This window comes from Mobula hypostoma, chromosome 28 (assembly GCF_963921235.1).
Source record: "Mobula hypostoma chromosome 28, sMobHyp1.1, whole genome shotgun sequence".
Lineage (NCBI taxonomy): Eukaryota > Metazoa > Chordata > Chondrichthyes > Myliobatiformes > Myliobatidae > Mobula > Mobula hypostoma.
This window is the reverse complement of record NC_086124.1, coordinates 18,264,202-18,289,939: the sequence shown is the minus strand read 5'-3', so window position 1 is coordinate 18,289,939 and position 25,738 is coordinate 18,264,202. Positions and strand designations below refer to the sequence as shown.

The following is a 25,738-nucleotide window of genomic DNA, read 5'->3' as shown; positions in this document are numbered from 1 at the left end:
AATAGTGGTAGCAAAGTGGTAGAATATGGTGTAGAAGTAAGATAAAAATGAATTAATAAAGACGGATCCAGTAGAAATGAGAGCAGAGCAGGAAAAGCAGTATTTATAAAATCTTACATCAAAGTTGCTGGTGAACGCAGCAGGCCAGGCAGCATCTATAGGAAGAGGCGCAGTCGACGTTTCAGGTCGAGACCCTTCGTCAGGACTAACTGAAGGAAGAGTGAGTAAGGGATTTGAAAGCTGGAGGGGGAGGGGGAGATGCAAAATGATAGGAGAAGACAGGAGGGGGAGGGATGGAGCCGAGAGCTGGACAGGTGATAGGCAGAAGGGGATACGAGAGGATCATGGGACAGGAGGTCCGGGAAGAAAGACGGGGGGGGGGGGTGACCCAGAGGATGGGCAAGAGGTATATTCAGAGGGACAGAGGGAGAAAAAGGAGAGTGAGAGAAAGAATGTGTGCATTAAAAGGAGTAACAGATGGGGTACGAGGGGGAGGTGGGGCCTAGTGGAAGTTAGAGAAGTCAATGTTCATGCCATCAGGTTGGAGGCTACCCAGACGGAATATAAGGTGTTGTTCCTCCAACCTGAGTGTGGCTTCATCTTTACAGTAGAGGAGGCCGTGGATAGACATAACAGAATGGGAATGGGATGTGGAATTAAAATGTGTGGCCACTGGGAGATCCTGCTTTCTCTGGCGGACAGAGCGTAGATGTTCAGCAAAGCGGTCTCCCAGTCTGCGTCGGGTCTCACCAATATATAAAAGGCCACATCGGGAGCACCGGACGCAGTATATCACCCCAGTCGACTCACAGGTGAAGTGATGCCTCACCTGGAAGGACTGTTTGGGGCCCTGAATGGTGGTAAGGGAGGAAGTGTAAGGGCATGTGTAGCACTTGTTCCGCTTACACGGATAAGTGCCAGGAGGGAGATCAGTGGGGAGGGATGGGGGGGGACGAATGGACAAGGGAGTTGTGTAGGGAGCGATCCCTGCGGAATGCAGAGAGAGGCGGGGAGGGAAAGATATGCTTAGTGGTGGGATCCCGTTGGATTCCGCCACCTCCAACGGGATCCCACCACTAAGCATATCTTTCCCTCCCCGCCTCTCTCTGCATTCCGCAGGGATCGCTCCCTACACAACTCCCTTGTCCATTCGTCCCCCCCATCCCTCCCCACTGATCTCCCTCCTGGCACTTATCCGTGTAAGCGGAACAAGTGCTACACATGCCCTTACACTTCCTCCCTTACCACCATTCAGGGCCCCAAACAGTCCTTCCAGGTGAGGCATCACTTCACCTGTGAGTCGACTGGGGTGATATACTGCGTCCGGTGCTCCCGATGTGGCCTTTTATATATTGGTGAGACCCGACGCAGACTGGGAGACCGCTTTGCTGAACATCTACGCTCTGTCCGCCAGAGAAAGCAGGATCTCCCAGTGGCCACACATTTTAATTCCACATCCCATTCCCATTCCGACATGTCTATCCACGGCCTCCTCTACTGTAAAGATGAAGCCACACTCAGGTTGGAGGAACAACACCTTATATTCCGTCTGGGTAGCCTCCAACCTGATGGCATGAACATTGACTTCTCTAACTTCCGCTAGGCCCCACCTCCCCCTCGTACCCCATCTGTTACTCTTTTTAATGCACACATTCTTTCTCTCACTCTCCTTTTTCTCCCTCTGTCCCTCTGAATATACCTCTTGCCCATCCTCTGGGTCACCCCCCCCCCGTCTTTCTTCCCGGACCTCCTGTCCCATGATCCTCTCGTATCCCCTTCTGCCTATCACCTGTCCAGCTCTCGGCTCCATCCCTCCCCCTCCTGTCTTCTCCTATCATTTTGCATCTCCCCCTCCCCCTCCAGCTTTCAAATCCCTTACTCACTCTTCCTTCAGTTAGTCCTGACGAAGGGTCTCGGCCTGAAACGTCGACTGCGCCTCTTCCTATAGATGCTGCCTGGCCTGCTGCGTTCACCAGCAACTTTGATGTATGTTGCTTGAATTTCCAGCATCTGCAGAATTCCTGTTGTTTGTGTTTATAAAATCTTGTGTGTAAATGGCAGGTGCAGTATGCGTGTGCGCATGTGATCGGGGGATAGAAATTATTCGCCGGAGAGATTGGAACGCAGGATATATGTGACAGGGCCTACGTAGGTAAGATGGATAGAACTGAAGATGGAATGGGAAAGGTGTGAAGTTTCAAGAAAATTGCGAAGTCGAAGTCCGCAAAATCGTTTTTTTTTATTTGTACTGGTATCGGTTTATATTCTGGCATGTACAAAGGTACAAAGAAAAAGTTGTCTTCTATTCTCTTAGCACAGATCAGTTCATTGCATCGTGCTCAATAGACAATAGACAATAGGAGCAGAAGTAGGCCATTCGGCCCTCGAACCAGCACCGCCATTCACTGTGATCATGGCTGACCATCCACAATCAGTACCCAGTTCCTGCCTTATCCCCATAACCTTTAATGCGACTATCTTTAAGAGCTCTGGCCATCTCTTTCTTCAAAGCATCCAGAGACCTGGCCTCCACTGCCTTCTGGGGCAGAGCATTCCATGTATCCACCACTATCTGGGCGAAAAAGTTTTTCCTCAACTCAGTTCTAAATAGCCTACCCCTAATTCTTAAACTGTGGCCTCTGGTTCTGGAGTCACTCATCAGCGGGAACATGCTTCCTGCCTCCAGCGTGTCCAATCTCTCAATAATCTTATATGTTTCAATAAGATCCCCTCTCAGCCTTCTAAATTCCAGAGTATACAAGCCCAGTCGCTCCAATCTTTCGATATATGACTGTCCCGCCATCCCGGGAATTAATCTTGTGAAACTACGCTGCACTCCCTCAATAGAAAGAACGTCCTTCCTCAAATTTGGAAACCAAAACTGCACACAGTACTCCAGGTGTGGTCTCACCAGGGTCCTGTACAGCTGCAGAATGATCTCGTTGCTCTTATACTCAATTCCCCTTGTTATGAAGGCCAGCATGCCATTAGCTATGTTCACAGCCTGCTGTACTTGCATGCTTGCTTTCTGTAACTGATATACAAGAACACCTGGATCTCGTTGCACTTCCCCTTTCCCTAACTTGACTTCATTTAGATAATAATCTGCCTTCCTGTTCTTACCACCAAAGTGGATAACCTCACATTTATCCACATTAAACTGCATCTGCCATGCATCTGCCCACTCACCCAGTCTGTCCAAGTCACCCTGCATTCTCATAACATCCTCCTCACACCGCCACCCAGCTTTGTGTCATCGGCAAATTTGCTAATGTTACTTTTAATTCCCTCCTCTAAATCATTAATATATATTGTAAATAGCTGCGGGCCCAGCACTGAACCCTGTGGTACCCCACTGGTCACCGCCTGCCATTTTGAAAGGGACCCATTAATCGCTACTCTTTGTTTTCTGTCAGCCAGCCAATTTTCAATCCATGTCAGTACTCTTCCCCCAATACCAATGTGCCCTAATTTTGCCCACTAATCACCTATGTGGGACTTTATCAAAGGCTTTCTGAAAGTCCAGGTACACTACATCCACTGGCTCTCCCTTGTCCATTTTCATAGTTACACCCGCAAAAAATTCCAGAAGATTAGTTAAGCACGATATCCCCTTGGACTCGGACCGATCCTGTTACTGCTATCCAGATGTGTCGTAATTTCATCTTTTATAATTGACTCCAGCATCTTTGCCACCACCGACGTTAGGCTAACCGATCTATAATTCCCTGTTTTATCTCTTCCTCCCTTCTTGAAGAGAGGGGCGACATTAGCCACCTCCAATCCACAGGAACTGATCCTGAATCTATAGAACATTGGAAAATGATTACCGATGAGTCCACGATTTCTAAAGCCACCTCCTTAAGTATCCTGGGAGGCAGACCTTCAGGTCACGGGGACTTACCAGTCTTCAGACCCAACAGTCTATCCAGCACCATTTACTGCCTAATATAAATTTCCTTCAGTTCATCCATTACCCTAGATCCTTTGTCCACTATTATATCTGGGAGATTGTTTGCGCCTTCCCTGGTGAAGACAGATTCAAAGTACCTGTTCAACTTGTCTGTCATTTCTTTGTTCCCCATAATAATCTCCCCCTTTTCTGTCTTCAAGTGCCCAATTTTGGTCTTAACTATTTTTTTTTCCTTTTCACATACCTAAAGAAGCTTTTACTATCACCTGTTATATTCTTGGCTAGTTTATCTTCGTACCTATCTTTTTCTCCGCGCATTGCCTTTTTATTTACCTTCTGTTGCTCTTAAAAAGTTTCCCAATCCTCCGGCTTTCCACTCGTCTTTGCCATGTTATACTTCTCTTTTATTTTTATACTGTCCATTACTTCCCTTGTCATCCACAGTCTCCCCTTACTCCCCTTAGGATCTTTCTTCCTCTTTGGAAAGAACTGATCCTGCATCTTCCGCATTATTCCCAGAAACACCTGCCATTACTGTTCCACTGACATCCCTTCTAGGGTATTGTTCCATTGAACTTTGGCCAGCTACTCCCATATAGCACCATAGTTCCCTTTGTTCAACTGTAATAATGACACTTCCGATTTTCCCTTCTCCCTCTCAAATTGCTCCGAGCTAGAATAAGGTAAAATTATTATCAACGTCGAATGAAGTGTAAAAGCTACAGAGAAAATGCAGTACAGTTAAACAATAACGTGGAAGATCATTATGATGTAGTTTGTGAGGTCAACTGACTATTTTATATTTCAAGTGATCCCTTCAAGCATCTGATAATAACGGGATAGATGCTGCCCTTGATCCTGGTTGTACGTGCTTCTATGCAAATGGAGAGGGGTGACGATAGAACATACACTGATGTTCGTGTCTTTGATTGTGCTTGCTGTTTCACTGCGAAAACAAGAAGATTGGTTAGAGTCAATGGTGGGCGGGATGGCGTCCCTAATAGACCGACCTCTGCCTACATCATTCTAGTTTCTTGCGGTCACCTGGAGAGCATTTCTGTATGAACAGCCAAAGGTCGTTGTACATATTGGTACCAACGACAGAGGGAGGGAAAGAGAGGAGGTCCTGAAAACAGACTACAGGGAGTTAAGAAGGAAGTTGAGAAGGAGGACGTCAAAGTCAGTAATTTCCGGATTACTGCATGTGACACGCGACAGTGATTATAGGAATAGAGTGAGGTGGAGGCTAAATGCCTGGCTCAGGGATTTGAGCAGGGGGCAGGGATTCAGATTTCTGGATCACTGGGAGCTCTTTTGGGGCAGGTAGGACCTGTACAATAAGGGCGGGTTGCACTTGAATATTCTGGCGGGAAGGTTTGCTAAGGCTATTGGGGAGAGTTTAAAATAGAATTACTGCGGGGTGGAAACCGAACTGAAGAGACGGAGAAAGCTTGGGGAAAGTGCGGAAGGGGCGATAGGCAGGTGAGAGAAAAGGGAAACGCTCAGAGCGATGGTTTGAGATGGGTTTATTTTAATGAAAGAAGCATCATGAACAAAGCGGATGAGCTTAGAGCGTGGATCAGTACTTGGGACTATGATATTGTGGCCATTACAGAGACTTGAGTGGCTCAGGGACAGGAACAGTGGCTGAGCGTGCCAGGCTTTAGATGTTTCAGAAAGGACAGCGTGGGAGGCAACTGAGGTGGGTGCGTGGCACTGTTGAGGAGAGATAGCGCCACGGCTGAAGAAAAGGAGGGAATTATGGAGGGATTGACTACTGAGACTCTGTGGGTGGAAAGTAGATACAGGAAGGGGGTTAATAACTCTACTGGGTTTTTTATTGACCACCCAATAGTAAAAGTGACATCGAGGAGCAGATGGGGAGACAGGTTCTGGAAAAGTGTAATAACAACAGGATTGTCGTGGTGGGAGATTTTAATATCCCAAATATTGATTGGCATCTCCCCAGAGCAAGGGGTTGAGATGGCTTGGAGATCGTTAGCAGTCTTCAGGAAGGTATTCCTGACACAATATGTGGATAAGCTTACAAGAGGAGAGGCTGTACTTGATCTGGTATTGGGAAATGAACCTGGTCAGGTGTCAGGTCTCTCAGTGGGAGAGCTGTTTGGAGATAGTGATCGAAATTCCCTCTCCTTTACCATAGAATTGGAGAGAGATTGGTACAGAAAAGTTAGGAAAGCGTTTACATGGAGTAAGGGGAAATATGAAGCTATCAGGCAGGAACTTGGAAGCATAAATTTGGAACAGGTATACTCAGGGAAATGTGCGGAAAAATGTGGAAAATTTTCAGGGGATATTTTAGTGGCCTTTTGCATAGGTACGATCCAATGAGACAGGGAAAGGATGGTATGGTACAGGAACTATGCTGGACAAAAGCTGTTCGAAATCTAGTCAAGAAGAAAAGAAAAGCTTATGAAAGGTTCAAAAAACTAGGTAATGATAGAGATCCAGAAGATTGTAAGGCTAGCAGGAAGGAGCTTAAGAATAAAATTAGAATGGCCAGAATGGGTCATGAGAAGGCTTTGGCGAGCAGTATTAAAGAAAATCCCAAGACATTCTACAAGTATGTGAAGGGTAAAACGATAAGACATGGGAGAATAAGACCAATCAAGTGTGACAGTGTAAATGTGTGTATGGAACCGGAGGAGACAGCAGAGGTAATTAATGAATATTGTGTTTCAGTATTCACTACGGGAAAGGATCTCGGCGATTGTAGGTATGTCTTACAGCGGATTGAAAAACTTCAGCATATAGACATTAAGAAAGAGTATGTGCTGGAGCTTTCGGAAAGAATCAAGTTGGATAACTCTCCGGGACCGGAGGGGATGTGCACCCGGCTGATGTGGGAAGCGAGAGAGGATTTTGCTGAGCCTCTGGTAGTGATCTTTGCATCATCAGTGGGGACGGGAGAGGTTCCGGTGGATTGGCGGGTTGCAGATGTTGTTCCCTTATTCAATAAAGGGAGTACAGATAACCCAGGAAATTGTAGACCAGTGAGTCTTACTTCAGAGTTTAGGATGTAGATGGAAAAGATTTTGAGAGGCAGGATTTATGAACATTTGGAGAGGCATAATAGAAATTACTTTGTCAAAGGCAGGCCGTGCCTTACGAGCCTGATTGATTTGTTTGAGGATGTGACTAAACAGGCCAGTGAAAATAGAGCAGTCGATGTAGTGTATACGTATTTCAGCAAGGCACCTGATACCATGCAAGGCTAATTGAGAAAGTCAGGAGGCATGGGATCCAAGGGGACATTTCTTTCTGGATCCAGAACTGGCTAGCCCACAGAAGGTAAATAGTGGTTGTAGACAGGTTATATTCTGCCTCGAAGTCAGTGACCAGTTGTGTGCTTCAGGGATCTGTTCTGGGACCCGTTCGTTTGTTGATTTTTATAAATGACCCGTATGACGAAGTCCAGGGATGGGTTAGTATATTTGCCGATGACACAAAGGTTGATAATGTGGATAGTGTGGAGGGCTGTCAGATGTTTCAGCGGGACATCGATAGGATGCAAAACTGGGCTGAGAAGAGGCAAAAGGATTTCAAACCAGAAACCTGTGAGGTGGTTCATTTCGGTAGGTTAAATATGATGGCAGAGTATAGTATTAATGGTCAGACTCTTGAGAATGTGAAGGAACAGAGGGATTTTGGGTTCTGAGTCCATAGGGCACTCAAAGCTGCTGCGCAGCTTGACTCTATGGTTAAGGTGCCATACAGTGCATTAGCCTTCATTGACCATGGGATTGCCGAGAAGTAATGTTGCAGCTATATAGGACACCTGGTCAGACACCATTTGGAGCACTGTGCTCAGTTCTGGTCGCCTCACTGCAGGAAGGATGTGGAAACTATAGAAAGGGTGCAGAGGAGATTTGAAAGGATGTTTCCTGGATTGAGGAGCATGCCTTATGAGAATAAGTTGAGGGAACTCGGCCTGTTCTCCTTGGAGCGACGGAGGATGAGAGGTGGCCTGATAGAGGTGTATAAGTTGATGAGAGATACTGATCGTGTGGATAGTCAGACTTTTTTTTTTGCCAGGGCTGAAATGGCTAGCACGAGAGCGCACAGTTTTAAGGTGTTTGGAAATAGGTACGGAGGAGATGTCAGGAATAATTTTTTTGCCGCAGAGAGTGGTGAGTGCGTGAAACAAGCTGCTAGCGATGGCGGTGACGGCAGATACGATAGGGTCCTTTATGAGACTCCCGGATAGGTACATGAAGCTTAGGAAAATGGACTGCCGTGGTTAACCCGAGGTAATTTCTAGGGCCTGTATTGTGCTGTAGATTTTCTATGTTTCTATGCTTCTATATCAAGCCATGATACATCCATAGAGAACGCTTTCTATGGGGCAATAATTTTAAAAAAAACAATCGATGTTGATTCTGTCGTCAAATTGGCAAGCATCTGACTCGTAAAAGTTTGTGTTTGGCCCAGAAAAGATATTCAGACATGTTACCAACCAGGAACATCCAACTGCTTACCACTGCTGACCCGTCGATGAGAAGTGATGTGTTTCTTCGTCTATCTTTCAATGTTTGGTCTTGCTGATGTAGAAAAACAGTTTGTTGCGTTACCAGTCAACCAGGAAATCTACAGTATCTTATTGATTAAATCTGATATTAGTAGCACTGATAAATTGCTGAATTTCCATCACACACCTGCAACCTATTTCCAATAACATGATGAATGATTTCCCGTCAATATTCTGCAGGTCCAAAGCCGAGATTGTCGTTGACTCCAGACTATGACGTTTTTGAAAAGGGGGAGTCCATCACATTCAAATGTACAATACAGAAACATAATGCAAGCAAAAGATTAGAATTTTTAAGGAACAGCGTTTACCTGTCTCACGAGGAACTGACTCCCCAGGATGTCTCTGCAACGTTTCACATCGAAAGGATTGGAGAGGATGATGAAGGATACTATTCCTGTCGATATACATACTTAACGGGAGACCAGTGGATAGTGTCATCAGCAAGTGACCCATTGAAACTAGCGTTATCAGGTGAGATTGACAGTTCTTGTGAAAAGATACATCTTTACGACATCTCCATATGTGACTATACGTACTATGATATCACGTCTATCGTGACTTGACCTCCTTCTTTCCTGTCACTTATACAAGTATCATTCCTTGTTCCCTGCAGTATATTCTCAAGGGAAACCTTTATTAAAAACATGTCCCCTCTTCCCTTTTTTTGATCGCTCTGAGGACATGTTTGGTAACAAACTGTCTACTTATATATTTTATGAACGTACTGATTCTCACTGCTATCTTGACTACAATTCTTTCCACCTTATAAATTGTAAAAATTTCATTCGCCTTTTCAGTTCCTTCGTCTCCGCCTCACCTGTTGCCAGGATTAGTTTTTCCTTTCCTTAACTTCGATATCATACGACTTGCAGTTGCTTCATCCAGTGAGTTCAACCATTTCGTCCATTCTGTTTAGAATTTGTCCGCTCTGTATATACCTGGGCGAGAGGATCTTCAGTCCCTAATTCACGGTCCTCCATATTAGTTGCTATCGGGAGATATTGCTCTTCGCTATCCTATGATGGGTCTATTAATCCATGTTCTCTTTTCGTTTCTCTAGTCCCCACTTGCTTGCCATACAAGGCCAAAGTCATATTTAAAACGTATAAGACCTGAAACATTGTTCTTCCAGTAAAACTCTCCTCTCACACAAATTTCTCGTTACATTGGAATTGATATACGTCAGACACAGTCTCTACCTTCCCCTCAGTCCGTCCACCGGCTCACATTTTCTGGGCCCACAGCATACAATGCCAGTTTAGTGTTCCCGACTGGCACAACCCAATTGGAATAATACAGTGGACAATTTCAACCACTCTGCAGCCACAAACTAGGACTATGTGACCATCATCAGCGGACGAGAATTGTCCGGATAAAAGGTAGTAGAACCACTACCTCCCAGCTTCAGAGAACAAGTATAAATCTTGGTCTCTCTCTCTACTACTGACGATGTAGTTTACACGTTTTCTCGGTGACATTGTGGAGTTCGTCCAGTAGCTCCCGGGCCTAACCAGGAATATGGGCTGAATAATATATTAAAAAAAAAGACTATCGGGAATGGTTTGTGATGATCGGCTCGAACTCAATGAGCTGAAACAACCGCATCCGCGACAGATTTCCCTTGAACAGTCGACATTTTAAATCGAACACCTTCATCTCCAGACTGACAGACTGACGTACACTATCAACTTTAATAAAACAGTGCATGTATCCTACTAAGCCACGTATTTGAATGGCATGAACAAATTCCAGAATAACCAGACCCATCCAATCATTAACATTGTGAAAATGTGAACGTGACTTGAATTTCCACGCACGTAATGTCATGCAAGATGCTGCTTGCAGAATTACAAACCTTCAACTCAGTACGTCTCTCTTCTTTCTACAGATACACCTTTACCCAGAAGACGAAATTCGGCAGGTACTCACTCAATTTTTAAATATATGCCTGTTTATTAAATTTCGTTTTATTTTGTATACCAGTACTCTGTTAGGAAGTCTACTTGATACATGCTGAATCAAAAATGGCATCTACCTCACAAACATAAATTGTCGATTCCACTGTGGCTGCTCAACATTAATTTCAAATTATACGAAACCAAATCTTCCATCTGGACGTTTCAAGAGGGAGGAATTTGCATTGATGTCTTGGAGATTTGCATATGTTGCTTCTATCATAGATTTCAATTGGTTTTAAATGATCTTCTGCAATGCCAGTATTTATTGTGCATCCCTGAGTACTTGTGCGAAGGTGTTCTTCAGCTGCGTACTTGAATGCTGTCGCGTGGTTGAATGGGTAAATATTCTGCTCAGGGCTGTTGTGGAGGGAATACCAGAAATTAAATGTAGCGAGGGAAAAGGACCTGCAATACAGTTTCAAGTCAAGCTCGGTTGTCCATTCAGGGATATCTATACGGGGTCTCTAATGGTTTGACGTCGCAGCTTCGCCAGGTGTTAGAGGAATCTTGGCAATGAATGGCAGTACTTTTTGTGAATGACGCATAATAACTTTATAGTGGAGGGAAACAATCATTTTTTTAGCCTAGTGCATAGGAATAACTACAGTTATGCAACGATGCAATATTCTAAGTGAAGTCAAGTTTAGTGACTCTTCTGGGTCCGCGATGTTCAGTCCCATTCAAGGTCAAGGCGGAGTTCATTGTCGCAAGTACAAGTGCACTGTTGCCATTACTGAAGAACTTATAGTAGCAACATCGGCACGCACCATATGATACATAACATTCAGAGAATATTAGCTTTAAATTATATACAGTTTTATATAGAAAAGAAAATAATTACGAGAAAAAGAAAACGAAGTTCATGGAACGTGGTCAGAACGGTCAGAGTGTTGTTATCCAGAAGTAATAAATTGGGTTGTGCATGTTGGTTTAAGTGCCGAATTGTTGAGGGAAGTAATTATTCTTAAACCTAATAGTTTGCGATTAGGCTTCTGAACCTATTGGCCATTGGTAGAAGTGAGAAGATAACATGTCCAAGATGGTGGGCATATTTGAGCAAAGGACGTTGTCTTTTTCATGCAGCGACTCTTGACGTTGGGGAGAAATGTTCTGAGAGGAATCTATTATTCTACCTGGTTTATTAAGTTACTGCACACTCAGATCGCCGTAGCAGAGCAGAATACGTTGAGAATCTAAGGCCAGATAATGAAATGCGGCTGTTAACAGCCTTCGCTGCGGGCACCGGGGAGGCATCTTACGAGCCGCGGTCCAGAGAAAACAACCGGAATGTAGGCAGTGGGAGCGGCCAAGACCAGGTTTTGGAATATCGATAGCGTACAGTCATTGATTAACCATTTGAATTCTAGAGGCCGTATCACTCACTGAGAAACATATATACTTTTATTACAAACGATTTTATTAAGTGTCTGGTTCGCCTAAGAAATGTCAAGTGTAAACAACAAGACGCTAATATTCCAATAGCTCTGAGATAGTCATGTTATTCACTAGAAAGTATGGGTGATCTGACATCAATGTGCCAGAAATTACCAGTGCTCGGCATTGATCCGGCTCGGATGTTACTAGTCACTGCTCAGACAGTGTTTCAGTGTTGCTTGGTGTTCTTGATATTTTATTCTGCATTGCGCGTGCATACTGTTCCCCTATGCATCCAACGACGAGCGCGCTACTCTGTTCAATCATCTACACATCTATTAATCGACGCATCCATCTAGCAATTCGTATTGCATCCTTCCAACATCTGTCCTTTCATCCGGAAATTCATGTCTTTTTAGCTCCATTCCTCCATCCATCCACCACCATCCATTTATCCATCCATCTGTGCAACCCATCGGTACGCGCAATTACAGACACTTCCATTCACTCGTCCATCCTTCCACCTGTCCATTTATATACCTGTCCAAACGTCCACGTACTTTCTTATCGGCTGATCTATATGTCAATTCATTGTCACGATCCATCCACCCATGCAATTTACCAACCATCCAAACAACCAAGCATTAATCCATCGATCTATTTTCACCACTGTGTAAGATTATATACTGCAAAACTTCCTTACCTTTTCAGTCCTGTTAGAATGTCTCGAACCGAAACGAGATCCTACGCTCTTTCCCTCCAGATGTGTTTCAGTGGGTATGCAGCGGGTGGAGAGTGGGAAGAAGACAATGGTGAAAGTTAGCCTATACGAATCTCACAACTATAACTTGCAATATTCAATATTCACTGGAAGATTTCTTTGTTTCTTAATCGTATTTTTTACTGTATTTTTGTAGGTTCATCTAATCGGAAAGGAATCATTGGTTTCTCTGTAGCCGTGATAATTTCAATTGTGATTGGAATATATGTAGTCAATCGTTATAGAAAAGCTGGATATATTTGGGACAGAAAAGGTAAGAATTGCGAATTTTCTGAAGACATAACGTTGAAACGAGAAGTTTCTTTTTCTGCTTAAGTTCAGGTGGAAGATTCGAGATTGTTTAATATCACTTCCAGCACAAAAGTTTGAAGGGGACCAAAGTGTCGACATGGTGATGATGCACGATCCTATTACAGATCGGGGCGTCGGAATTCTGAGTTCAATTCCGACGTCACCTGTCAGGGTTCTGTACGTGATCCCCGTGGAATGCGTGTGCTCTCTCCCTGTGCTCCCAATGTTGAAATACCCAGCTCTTAATAGGTCAATAAGTTATTGCAATTTGTACCGTGATTAGGTTAGAGTCAAATCAGAGATCGGGGTTGTCAGGGCCAATTTTGAACCGTATCTCTAAATAAATCAAAATAAAAATAATTTTTACACCGGATCAGAAGCAGCACAAAAAAAACAATGATATAAACATAGAAACATAGAAAATAGGTGTAGGAGTAGGCCATTCGGACCTTCGGGTCTGCACCGCCATTCAGTATGATCATGGCTGATCATCCAACTCAGAGCCCTGTATCTGCCTTCTCTCCATACCCTCTGATCCCTTTAGACAAAAGGGCCATATCTAACTCCCTCTTAAATATAACCAATGAACTGACTTCAACTGTTTCCTGTGGCAGAGAATTCCACAGATTCACCACTCTCTGTGTGAAGAAGTTTTTCCTAATCTCGGACCTAAAAGACTTCCCCTTCATCCTCAGACTGTGACCCCTCGTTCTGGACTTCCCCAACATCGGGAACAATCTTCCTGCATCTAGCCTGTCCAATCCCTTTAGGATCTTATACGTTTCAATCAGATCACCCCTCAATCTTCTAAATTCCAACGAGTACAAGCCCAGTTCATCCAGTCTTTCTTCATATGAAAGTCCTGCCATCCCAGGAATCAATCTGATGAACCTTCTTTGTACTCCCTCTATGGTAGGGATGTCTTTCCTCAGATCAGGGGACCAAAACTGCACAGAATACTCCAGGTGTGGTCTCACCAAGGCCTTGTACAACTGCAGTAGTACCTCCCTGCTCCTGTACTCGAATCCTCTTGCTATAAATGTCAGCATACCATACGCCTTTTTCACCGTCTGCTGTACCTGCATGCCCACTTTCAATGACTGGTGTATAATGACACCCAGGTCTCGTTGCACCTCCCCTTTACCTAATCGGCCACCATTCAGATAATAACCTGTTATCCTGTTTTTTCCACCAAAGTGGATAACTTCACATTTATTCACATTAAATTGCATCTGCCATGAATTTGCCCACTCACCTAAACTATCCAAGTCACCCTGCATCCTCTTAGCATCCTCCTTACTGCTAACACTGCCGCCCAGCTTCGTGCCAGCAGCAAACTTGGAGATGCTGCATTTAATTCCCTCATCCAAGTCATTAAAATATATTGTAAGCAACTGGGGTCCCAAACACACACATCAAAGTATAAATACACACGAGAGCTTATATTGGTTGCATGACCTTATTGACATAAAGTTATTCTGACGGGAAATGATAAAGTAGTGGTGGAGTGGGTGGAGGTGTTGATCGAGCATCGTGCAGTCAGTAAAATAATAGACAGGTTACACGCCCAGATAACAAGCAACAATGCTTTTAGCTTATCCTTTAAGTTAAAAACTCACAAAAAGAGGACAGTAAGTGGAAGGTCACTCGCTTTAATTTTATTACGTACCGTATTACTGTAGAATTACTTCAGGACGACAGGGTTTAATGCTGCTCGATAGATCATGTAATTCCTGTGATTCGGGATAGAAATACAGAATTACAGAAAACCTGACGAAGGGTCTCGGCCCGAAACGTCGACTGTACTTCTTCCTATAGATGCTGCCTGGCCTGCTGCGTTCCACCAGCATATTGTGGATGTTGCTTGAATTTCCAGCATCTTCAGATTTCATCGTGTTTCAGCACAATACAGGGCCTTCGACCCACAAAGCTGTGCCCAGAGTGTCCTTACCTTAGAAATTACACTGGGTTACCCATAGCCCTCTATTTTTTGAAGCTTCATGTACCAATCCAGAAGTCTCTTAAAAAACCCTATCGTATCCGCCTCCACCACTGTTGCCGGCAGCCCATTGCAGGCACCCATCACTCTCCGCGTAAATAACCTACCCCTAACATCTCCTCTGTACCTACTTCCAAGCACATTAAACATATGCCCTCTCGTGCTAGCCATTTCAGCTCTGGGAAAAAGGCTCTGACTATCCACACGATCAATGTCTCTCATCACCTTATACACCGCTATCAGGTCACCTCTCATCCTGCCACACTCCATGGAAAAAAGGCCGAGTTCACTCAAGCGATTCTCATAAGGCAATGCCCCAATCCAGGCAAAATACTTGTAAATCTCCTCTGCACCCTTTCTATGGTTTCCAAATCCTTCCTTAAGTGAGGCGATCACAGCTGAGCACAGTACTCCAAGTAAGGTCCAAACTGGGTTCTATATAGCTGCAAAATTACCTGTCGGTTCTTACACTCAATCCCACGACTGATGAAGGCCAATCAACCGTATGCCTTCTGAACCGCAGAGACAACCTGCGTAGCAGCTTTGAGTGTCCTATGGACTCAGACCCCAAGATCCATCTGATACTCCACACTGCCAAAAGTCTCACCATTAATAGTATATTCTGCCATCATATTTGACCTACCAAAATGAACCATCTCTCACTTACCTGTGGTGAACTCCATCTGCCACTTCTCAGCCCTGTTCTGCATCCTATCAACGTCCCGCTGAAACCTCTGACAGCATTTTACTAACCCATCCATCCCCTTCCTCATCCAGGTAATTTATAAATATCACGAAGAGAATAGGTCCCAGAACAGATCCCTGAGGCACACCACTGGTCACCGACCACAACTCAGATTGTGACCCGTCTGCAACCACTCTTTGCCTTCTTTGGGCCAGGTAATTCTTGATCTGCAAAGCCATGTCCCCTTGGGTCCCATGCCTCCTGACTTTCACAATAAGCCTTGCCTGGGGTACCTTACCAAATACCTTGCTGAAACCCAGTTCGCGTTAATCTTCAGAAGGCTGCAACGTTAGTTTCCCCTGTCGATAAAATTTCCATTTTACCAACTAACTGTTTTATATTTCCATTTGACAGGAAGCCGGGTGCATAACTTACAGCCATTAATTACCAACCAAGAGGAACAAGACCATGGGGACGAGATAGATGAAGATAGCTCCATATGAGTAGTCTACATTTTCGCGTACTGGAAAATATTTGCATCACACAAGCGTGCTTTCACTATCCAGATGCTCAGTCATATTTGTATAGTATTTCATTTTAAATAAACTAATTTGCTTTCCAGTACGGCAAATGGTGCCACTCCTGAAAATTGTTTCTATAGATTGTAAAATATTTTAGATAATCACCCCATTTACTATCGGTTAATTATAAAAGAAGATAAGATACGGGAGTTACCTGTTCAGGGCCTCCTGGGATCGCCACTGTTAATAGGATAGTTCAAAGTGCGTCAAGAGTAAATTTATTACCGAGATACCTACTATAACTTGAGAGTCGTTTTCTTACATGCATTTACTAGAAAGAGCTGTACAATAGAATTTTAGGAAAGATCGCACATACACAGACAAAGACTGACATCCACCAATGTACAAAAAAACTATACACATTCTGTAGGGACTAGAATTCTTTCAGAGTGTTGTTAAATTAAATTGACCATGTTGTTTCAAGAGTCTGCTTATTATAGGGCAACAGCTATTCTAAAACATAGTTATGTGGGTCGTAAGGTGTGTGCCTGATAGTAGTAGCGAGAAAAGTGCACGGTCCGAATGGTGGGAGCATTTGACGACTGATGCTGCTTTCTTGTGGCAACGGTCCATCAAAAAGAACCCAATATTGGGCAGGACTTTGCTTGTAATAAATTGGGCTGTATCTACAACTTTCTGGAGATCTGGTGCTATCATATTTGAATTTTCTGTAATTTAGAAGCTCAACCCGAAGACCAGTCCTATAATTTTCCATAATTTTATTGCCGCTATTAGAGTTATGATCAGCAGATCAGAAGTGTTCCCTTATAAATGCTTCGGTTATCTGCCCTATTTTGTTCCCTATAAAAGGTCAGATATCGCATTCTCTAGTTGTGACCTATGTATATTGATTCGGGAAATTTTCCTAAGTGCTTTTGACAGACTCTATCCCATCGAGTCATTTTACAGTATCGTTGTCCCACTTAATATATGGAAAGTTAAATCACGTACTTAACTATCGTATGTTTCTTGGATAGTTAAGTACGTGATATCTCTACCAATTTGTTCCTCTAGATCCCTCGGATTGTTGGGTGTCTGCAATATATCCCATTTACGTGGTCATACCTTTGTTATTCCTGAATTCTACCCATAACGCCTCACTAGACAAGTTCTCCAGTCTGTCCTGACCGAGATCCGCCATGATATTTTCCCCGACTAGTACCGCCACCACTCCTCCTTAAAATCGTCCCATTTTGTCACTTCGGAGACAATGACACCCCGGAATACTGAACCGCCAGTCCTGTCACTCCTGCAACCGAGTTTCTCTAATGGCTACAATAACACAACTCCATGCTGATCCATAGAATGAGCTCATCTGCATTTCCTACGAAAACTCTGGCATTGAAATCCTGATAGTAGAACACATTAGAGTATCAGCTATTCTGGATTTAGTGTTGTGGAATGAGCAGGAATTGATTAGAGAACTTCTTGTCAAGGAAGCCGTAGAAGCCAGTGATAGTATTACGACCGAATACATCGTGCAATTTGAGAAAGAGTAACTAAAGTCAGATGAATCAGTATTACATTGGAACAAATGGAATTACAGAGGCCTGAGAGAGGAGCTGGCAAAAAAAAAAGGATTGGAAAGGAACACTTGTATAGGTGTCCCAGTTTATTTATCTTGAAAGATTCCAATATTCAAGGGTACGATAAGGGACAAAGAGAACATTGACTGATAGAAATATACGTTTCATTTCAAGAACATCCCGGCTATTTCGTTGACTTCATTTTGAAACAAAATGATACGGAGAAGCCAAGGAGGTGGATTGGTGGTTCGAAGACAATACTGATACGATTTTTTTCCGATAAGCTGACGTATTTTCTGCTTCCATGGGCACTTAAACTGATATATTAGAGTTCACAGACGTTTGATACTTCGATACTTAGTAGAGAATAGTCGCCAGAGTCTGCAGATTTTCTTTTTAGAAACAGCGCCTCCGTTGTACATATTCCCTGGATTTTACTACTTTATTTTTTCATACCTCAGTTCGGCACACATATACCCTACAGTCTGTCAATTTTCTTTTGAATTCTAACACTGCCCTCCGCATGTATTGCTAAATATTTTTTTTAATTATTCCCAGATGCCAAATTCTATCTCTTAGAAATATGTAAGGAAAATTAATCTTCACTACCGTTTAAATATACGGTGTATGTTCATACACAGGGAAAGGAGACATTCTCCACTGTACGTTGTTGCATATATTAAAAAAATCCAGGTCTTATAAACGCCGCTGGATGTAGTTCAAATAAAATGGCATCTATTCTTTGACTTGCAATCCCCTTCCCATTGGCAGAAGGAGGATCCATTTGTTGTAGTCCTCTTAGGCTCTAATGATGAACGAGGATTGTATTCTTGCGGAGTAATCATGAGAGATTAGGGCTAAACGTTAAAGGCAGAACCATAGCAGTATTATTTCTGGTCTATTTTCTGAGTTACAATCAAATTGGCGAAAGGTAATAGGATTTGTGAGGTATAGGCGGGGCTCAGAACATCATGTGACAGCAACAGGCGAAAGCGCATGCAAAGGAGGGAGTTGCGTCTCTGGGTTGGCAATCACTCAGATCGTTCCGAGACCAATACTCGAAGATTCGTTATTCCTCGGGGTGACCAATTGCATGGAAGGTGAATGACAACAAACGTTTCTGTAACAACTTTGAATGAATACATTCAGCCATGAAGTATTCATGCAGGCTTATGCGTTTCTCGCTTAAAACTGGTCACTACTCGGTCATTGAAATGCGTGAGCAATTTACATTTCTTGGATTTATAGTTTTCCACAACTGATTTGCGATACCTGCGTTTCAAAATCTCCAACCTTTCCTCTAACTCTCACAAAAAAAAACTTATCACTGGTGCTGCTTGACAACTTAGCATTTTCGAAACGTTAATTTAGATTTGGTTAAATAATTCATGCACTTTCCTGTAAGTAATCCTTCGATAGTGCAACTTGTTTCTTTTCTTTTTTACATAGGATCTATTCCAATACTCCAGACGTGAAAAGTGTAGTTTAATTTCAGGTTGTCGAATCTTTTAAAGTCTCTGATATTTGTCTGTGGCTTTATAGTTCTGCCAGCTTCTCCTTTACCTAAAGGAGAAGCTAAATTCCATTGTTTAACAGTGTTCTTACATTGCATCGTACACCTTAATGTAACATCAACTCATCATCAGTTGCTTAAGCAGAGAGAGAAAGTTCAGGAAATGGCATAATCTTCTTATCATAACTTAATATGCTGTCTGAATATGTGTGATTTTCTGTCTGATTTGACTTCAAAATACTGCGTCTGGTATCAAGATTCCAGTATAACAAATAACAGGCCATCAAGATTCCAGTATAACAGATAACAGGCCCAAATGTTCGTTTTGACTTCCCCTCTCTCTCTCTCTCTCTCTCTCATTCTGTCTATCTATCTATCTAATCTATCTATCTATCTATCCATCTATCTATCTATCTATCTATCTATCTATCTATCTATCTATCTATCTATCTCTATCTGTCTGCCTGTTTGTTCATCTATCTATCTATATATCTATTTAGTTAGCTATCTATCAAATTATCTACTTCTGCATCTAGTGAACACAAAGGATGTTTCGTAGTATACGCCAGTCATTGTCATTCTATGAATTGTCTACCTTCTCTCTCTCATGCCCCTTCAACCACACGCCAGTGTGAACCTTTTTCAGTGGTAAAACTCCAGCACATACCACATGAACATAGAATTCTCCAACTTCCGGTAAATCCCTCTCCCTCCCTTCCCCTATCCCTATGGCACCCTGCCCTCTCCCCCAGCTGCCTACCACCTCCCTCATGGTCCAGCCTCCTTCTACTACCCATTGTGTTTCCCCTATTCTTTCTTCACCTTTCCTGCCTATCACCTCCCTGCCTCCCCTCCCCCATCCCTTTATCTTTCCCCTTACTGGTTTTTCACCTGGAACCTACCAGCCTTCTCCTTCCCACCCTCCCCCCACCTTCTTTATAGGGCCTCTTCCCCTTCCCCCTTCAGTCCTGACGAAGGGTTCCGGCCGAAACGTCGACTCATCGTTTCCACGGGTGCTGCCCGACCTGATGAGTTCCTCCAGCGTGTTGTGAGCACATACCACAAAGTACCAGTATGGTTCAAACATTTCTGAAATGTTCTGGTTTTCTTTTAGCGTGCAACATCTGAATATTTCAAAACTGCTTACCGTGCTCTATGAGAAGCGCTGCCGCAAACTGTCCATAAATTATTCAGTCAACCATTGGAGGTTAACCGCAAAGCATAGCATAGCAACAGTCATAAATGAGCTTCAGGGCAAAGTAATTTGAAATGCTTCACGGCTATACTGATACGTTAGCTTTAATGGGTAAACGAAATCTAAGTAGAAAACATAAGTAGTCTACTGCATTAATTGCATCATTAGTTGAAAATATTATGCATTTGTGTTGCAATCTGGAGGACAATTTATCTTTCATAAATACATCACGCTCACGTCTGTTTTAGTGCACAGCTGAGTTCATATATACTGGTTCCTATCAAAACCTTCAGTTAAATTAGAAGCACAATAGGTATGAAAACAATTAGTGGTGTTTTCATGAGACACATATTTTAATCATTCAACGGATGTGGGTTTCTGAATCTGAAGTAGCACAAATGCCGGCCCATAACGGTATCTGCTAAGATGATGATGATCTATCTTCCTGAAGAAATGTGGATCACTATTTCAATCTACGGTAAGATTGAACACACGACCCTTTTCTTCTGGATATCCAAGGCCCTCACCCATAATTTATTAACCATGTATCTTTGTTTGCATTGACAGTCAGGTTTTCTACATTAAATAAAAGCATAAACGTCCTCCACCGAATCAATAGATTAACTTATATTGCCTCCTGCTCAATTCCATCGAAGGTGTCCAACCTGTAACTGTAATCGTGTTTCTCGTACCACAGCTACACCGGTGCTGATGAATTTTCCACCATTTTCTGTTTTGTTACGGATTTTCATCATTTATACCTTTTTTGTGTTGATTATTCGCTGCATTGCTTTCCATTCAAGTTAATTAACATTGTCTTTGAGTTCCTCCAGCACCCCGCATCTTGCTTCACATTCCAATCTCAGCATTTCTTTAAGTCTCGATCACTCGATCATATTGTGATCACGGTTCCCTAAGGGTTCCTTATACTCTCATACCACCTCCGGATCATTGCCCAACATCCAATCCAGCACGGCGTAGTCCCTGGTGGATTGAGCAACAATCTGTTCTAAAAAGCTATCCCATAGAAATTCGACAAATTCTCTCTCACGGGGTCCAGTAATAGCCGGTTTTTCCCAATCCACTTTCGTTAAAATCGCCAACAAAGATCGTGACAGTACCCATCTGACACGTCTTTTCTATCTTCTGCAGTACTTTGTAATCCACATCTCGGCTGCTGTTTGGAGATCTGTATACAACAGTCATTAGGGTCCTTTTACCCTTGAGATTTCTTAACTCAGTTTCCAATTCTATGTCATTCCCTTCTAATGATTTAATATTATAACTTGTACACATAACCACACCACCCCCTCTGTCTACTAACGTGGACGTTGAGCTCCCAATGACAGCCATCCGGTCGCCAAGTTTCAGAGATGGCCACAACGTCATACTTGCCAATCTGTAGCTGAATTTCAAGATCTTCCATTTTATTTTTTATGCTGCTGGCATTTAAATGTAAATCTTTCAGTCCAGTATTTATTGCTTTCTGTTTTAACTGAATCACGGCTCTATTGCGATGTAAATCATCCCTCTAGCTGTGTTTATCCCTCGTCTCTTGCCTGTCGTTTCTATCATCTCTGTTGCACTCTATCTTGGACGTATTTCTGTTTTCATCTTCCTCAGCCCTGTCACTCCGGTTCCCATCCGCCTGCCAACTTAGTTTAAACCCCCCATAACAACTCAATTAAACCTCCCTGCTAGGATTTTGGACCTCTTTGGGTTCAGGTGTAACTCATCCTATTTGTACAGGTCGTACAGCCCCCAGAAAAGGCCTCAGTGATCTATGAGCCCGAATCTCTACCCCCAACACTAGTCTCCCATTATAATATACCTGATCATACTATAGTTACGCTCGTTAGCATGTGGCACAGGCAGCAATCCTGAGATTACTAACCTGTCGTTTTTATTTTTCTAATATATTGTTTTTGCAACACCCCTTCCAATCAAGGAAAAGAAGCCGGCACGTGTTATCTTTTGTGCCTTGGCGGGATCTCAGCATTGGACCCCGTTAAACGCTTTCTGTTTCAAAGGTATGCTCTCTGAGAGCTAAAGACTGAGCTTTGTCTGCCTGCAGCCGCGAGATATCCAGCTCACCCCCTGTTTGCAGGATCTCTTTAAAAACGCCGTCTTAAAAGGCTTAAGAGAATCTGCCAAACAGAGCTCAACAGTAAAAGTATAACAAAGGCAATAATCACTTTCGCTACACCAATAGTAACGCATTTCTTTCACATAGTATCCTGGTCCGAAACCAATCTGTAAAACTTATAAAGAAAAATTTGAACTGAAATGACAAACTTTTGAAGCGCTATGTACACTTCAACGCTCTTAGTTTAACACTACTTAGGAGAGAATGAGGATGAGGAATAACAGATATTAAAAATAGACAGTCAGATAAAACTTATAAGGATATATTTTCGTCAACGAAAATAGGATGCAACACCCCAGGCGAGCATATACAATTCTGAGAAGAAGTACATATCACTAAACCTAAAGGAAAGCACAGCTCAGAAAAAAAGGAAAACATCACCAGCATTCAAGAGAAGTTAACTAATAGAAGAGCGTGACGCTCTATCGAAGACATCCGCACGACCTGGTCAGACTATAAATCGACGTGGAAGCTTCGAGTGCCTGACTCATAGTTGGAAACCTCTTCCCAGATACAGAGGCGTTTCTTGTGACAATACAGGACCAGGTTGCTGACACAAAAAAAAAATCAAAAAAAACATGATAAAATTCCAAGACGGTAAATGCAGAAAATGTCAAGAGAAACCAGGAACACTCCACCATATTGATGGATCCTGAAGCAGTTTAACTTAATATATATAACAGGCGCAATCAAGTGGTATTCACCAACATCTTGCTTTAAATTATCAGTTCATAGAGGACGCTTTACTATAAATACAGGCCTGATCCAGTTTTAGAGTCAGAGCTACGACCGATTATTAGATAAGGCAATCCATAATAACCGTCCGGATATAATACTACATGATAAACAATCAAGATGATCTAACTCAATAGTATGGGCATTCAAAGCACAGGCATACAGAAATCGTGAAAGTGAAAGCATCAGAAATATGCTGAAATAAAACCGACAATTGGAAGACCATGTAACATGAACACAGTATACATTGTCGCAATAGTAATTACATCCCAAAGTCACTACACAACAGCATTAACCAATTAGGTGTGTACAGCACTATATATGTAAATCTTCCGAAAGAAACAATACAAAACACCACTAGAGTGCTGCGAAAGTTGGTAGCAGTTGAGAAATAAGTGTTTTTGGCTTTGACCGTAACTCAGGATTTACTAGCTTCATTAGGTAATGAAAAATGAGCCAGTTCTTTGTAATTAATTTATTTGTCTAGTGTATCAGGGCTGATGAGTCAGCACCCGCGCCACCCCTTGCCCCTGGGTTTCCTTTGCTGCCACTTGTCCCACACCTTTTTAGTGGTGATCCACCCTCGTCATTTCCAACATCCTTTGCCCGTGGTTGTTTTAACAATTTCACCCTATCTATATTTGCCTAAGACGTTTACACAGTACTGTATGGGTCAATCGCGGCTGATGGGAGTAGATCTCTGTCCAGGCTCATGGAGAGATATTATTTGTGGAATATTTTGTGTATAGGCAATCTCCGTGAAACACAACGTTGTATAATAACGTTACATCGTGTTTTCAGGTGTGGAAGTTATATTTATGCTGCCAATTACAACATTCAGAGTTGAGAATCGTGAAAGGCGAATAAATCAATAAAGGCAATTGCATAAAGTAAAGCGATTGAAGAGGTAGCTAAACAAATATTCATTTCGTCGTCCTTTGCCCGTTCCAGTCACAATGTGTCCACAGATATTTATTTAAGGTCAACTTGCCCTGTTAGAATTTAATTCATTATAAATAATCCAAGGCGTCTAATGGGATACAGATACTCATAATGGCCTTGCTCTCTGTGGTCTTTCGATGTCTCTGGTGAGTTCAACAGAGCACATGTTGCATGTAGTAGAAATTCTGCTTTATAGCTTCACCGACATGGGCTCAATCCAGACACCCTTTGGTCTCCAGGTGGAGCTCACACTTTCTCCTTCTTTCTTTCTGAGTTTAATCCAGCTGCTGAAATATATATTCGTCACCCCACTCGCCATAAATAGGCTTGTTGATTGGTTAATTGGCCACTTAATGTATCACCTCTTGGGGTTGGGGTGGGGGGCGTATACCACTGCCGTATAAGGTAGTGCATTAGCTTTTCAATAAATTGTGCGTCACGTACTATAGCAGTTGCTGTGTTACTATTACAGCTCAGGACGTCGAAGTTCGAAGTTCGGAGTTTAGTTCCGACGTCATCTGTAAGGAATCAGTGCGTCCGTTTCCCGCCAGAGTCCAAACATGTACCGGTTTGTATGCTAATTAGTCAATCTAATTCATCCCGTGACTACAGTAGGCTTAAATCGTGAGTTGCTAAAATTGTCGACAAATGGGTGTATTGATGGATAGAAGGACAGTTAAATTGACACACAGACATTAGATAAGCATATAGACAGACGGATAGATAGATAGAAAGAAAGAAAAATAGACAGACAGGGAGAAGAACAAGCAAATACAGAGACAGAAAGATACGCAGACAGACGAAAAGACAGACCGACAATGAATGCTCATCTGATAGATGGTCGACCGAATCAGCGGGAAAAGGAGCACAAAAGCCCCGTAAGAATACTTCAAAGGCTAGATTAAAATAATGAATATATAGATAATATAATTCGGGAAATAATGTCAGCGATTGTTAACTGAGAAGTGAATGCGAGCAAACATGTTTGATAAATGTATGTTAGAAGAATGTACTGAATGTACTGAGCTGTATAAACCTTGAACTTGCAGTTCTGTAGAATAGACATTCTACAGCTCTATTCGGGCATTTAACGCCCTGTTTAATAATCGACTTCAACAAGCGAAACAGGCAATAAACAAAAACAAGGGGAAAGTGAGATTCTTAATCGGTTTGCTAAAGGAAAGGACAATGGCATTCACGAGGTTGCTCTGGTTCTTTACCTTAAGCTATAAGTTTGATGTTGTAATGTCATGTATCACTGCTGCAACAAGCTTTAAGCAATATGAGTTCAACTGGCCTGTTCTGGACAGTATGAATGCGGCTGAGAAATATATTTGAGACTGTAGTAATATTCAGTAAATATTAAAAGAATATCATTCGTAAGAAATGGCGAAGAGAACGTTGGGCCCAGCCGAAAGAAAAGACTTGAAGTAGCAACCAGGATGTTCATTGAGCATAGCGCATTTCAAATGCAATGTCCAGGATTTAGAAGACTATTTGACAGGATACGAGGTGGGTGTCACTAATGACTACAACATTCTCCGTGT

General features: G+C 42.7%; 1 protein-coding gene across 3 annotated transcripts in view; it reads left to right on the top strand.

Annotated features, from left to right (window-relative positions):
• The window catches only part of LOC134338839 (immunoglobulin superfamily member 1-like), an 83,800-nt gene extending 67,623 nt beyond the window's left edge, over positions 1-16,177 (top strand). For all 3 annotated transcript variants that reach the window (XM_063034974.1, XM_063034975.1, XM_063034977.1), the window contains 4 exons: positions 8,643-8,936; positions 10,354-10,386; positions 12,715-12,831; positions 15,968-16,177. In XM_063034974.1, the coding sequence (XP_062891044.1) occupies positions 8,643-8,936; positions 10,354-10,386; positions 12,715-12,831; positions 15,968-16,056 (533 nt within the window). In that variant the 3' untranslated portion in view covers positions 16,057-16,177. The remainder of the gene's footprint in view (positions 1-8,642; positions 8,937-10,353; positions 10,387-12,714; positions 12,832-15,967) is intronic.
• Positions 16,178-25,738: the final 9,561 nt, after the last annotated feature.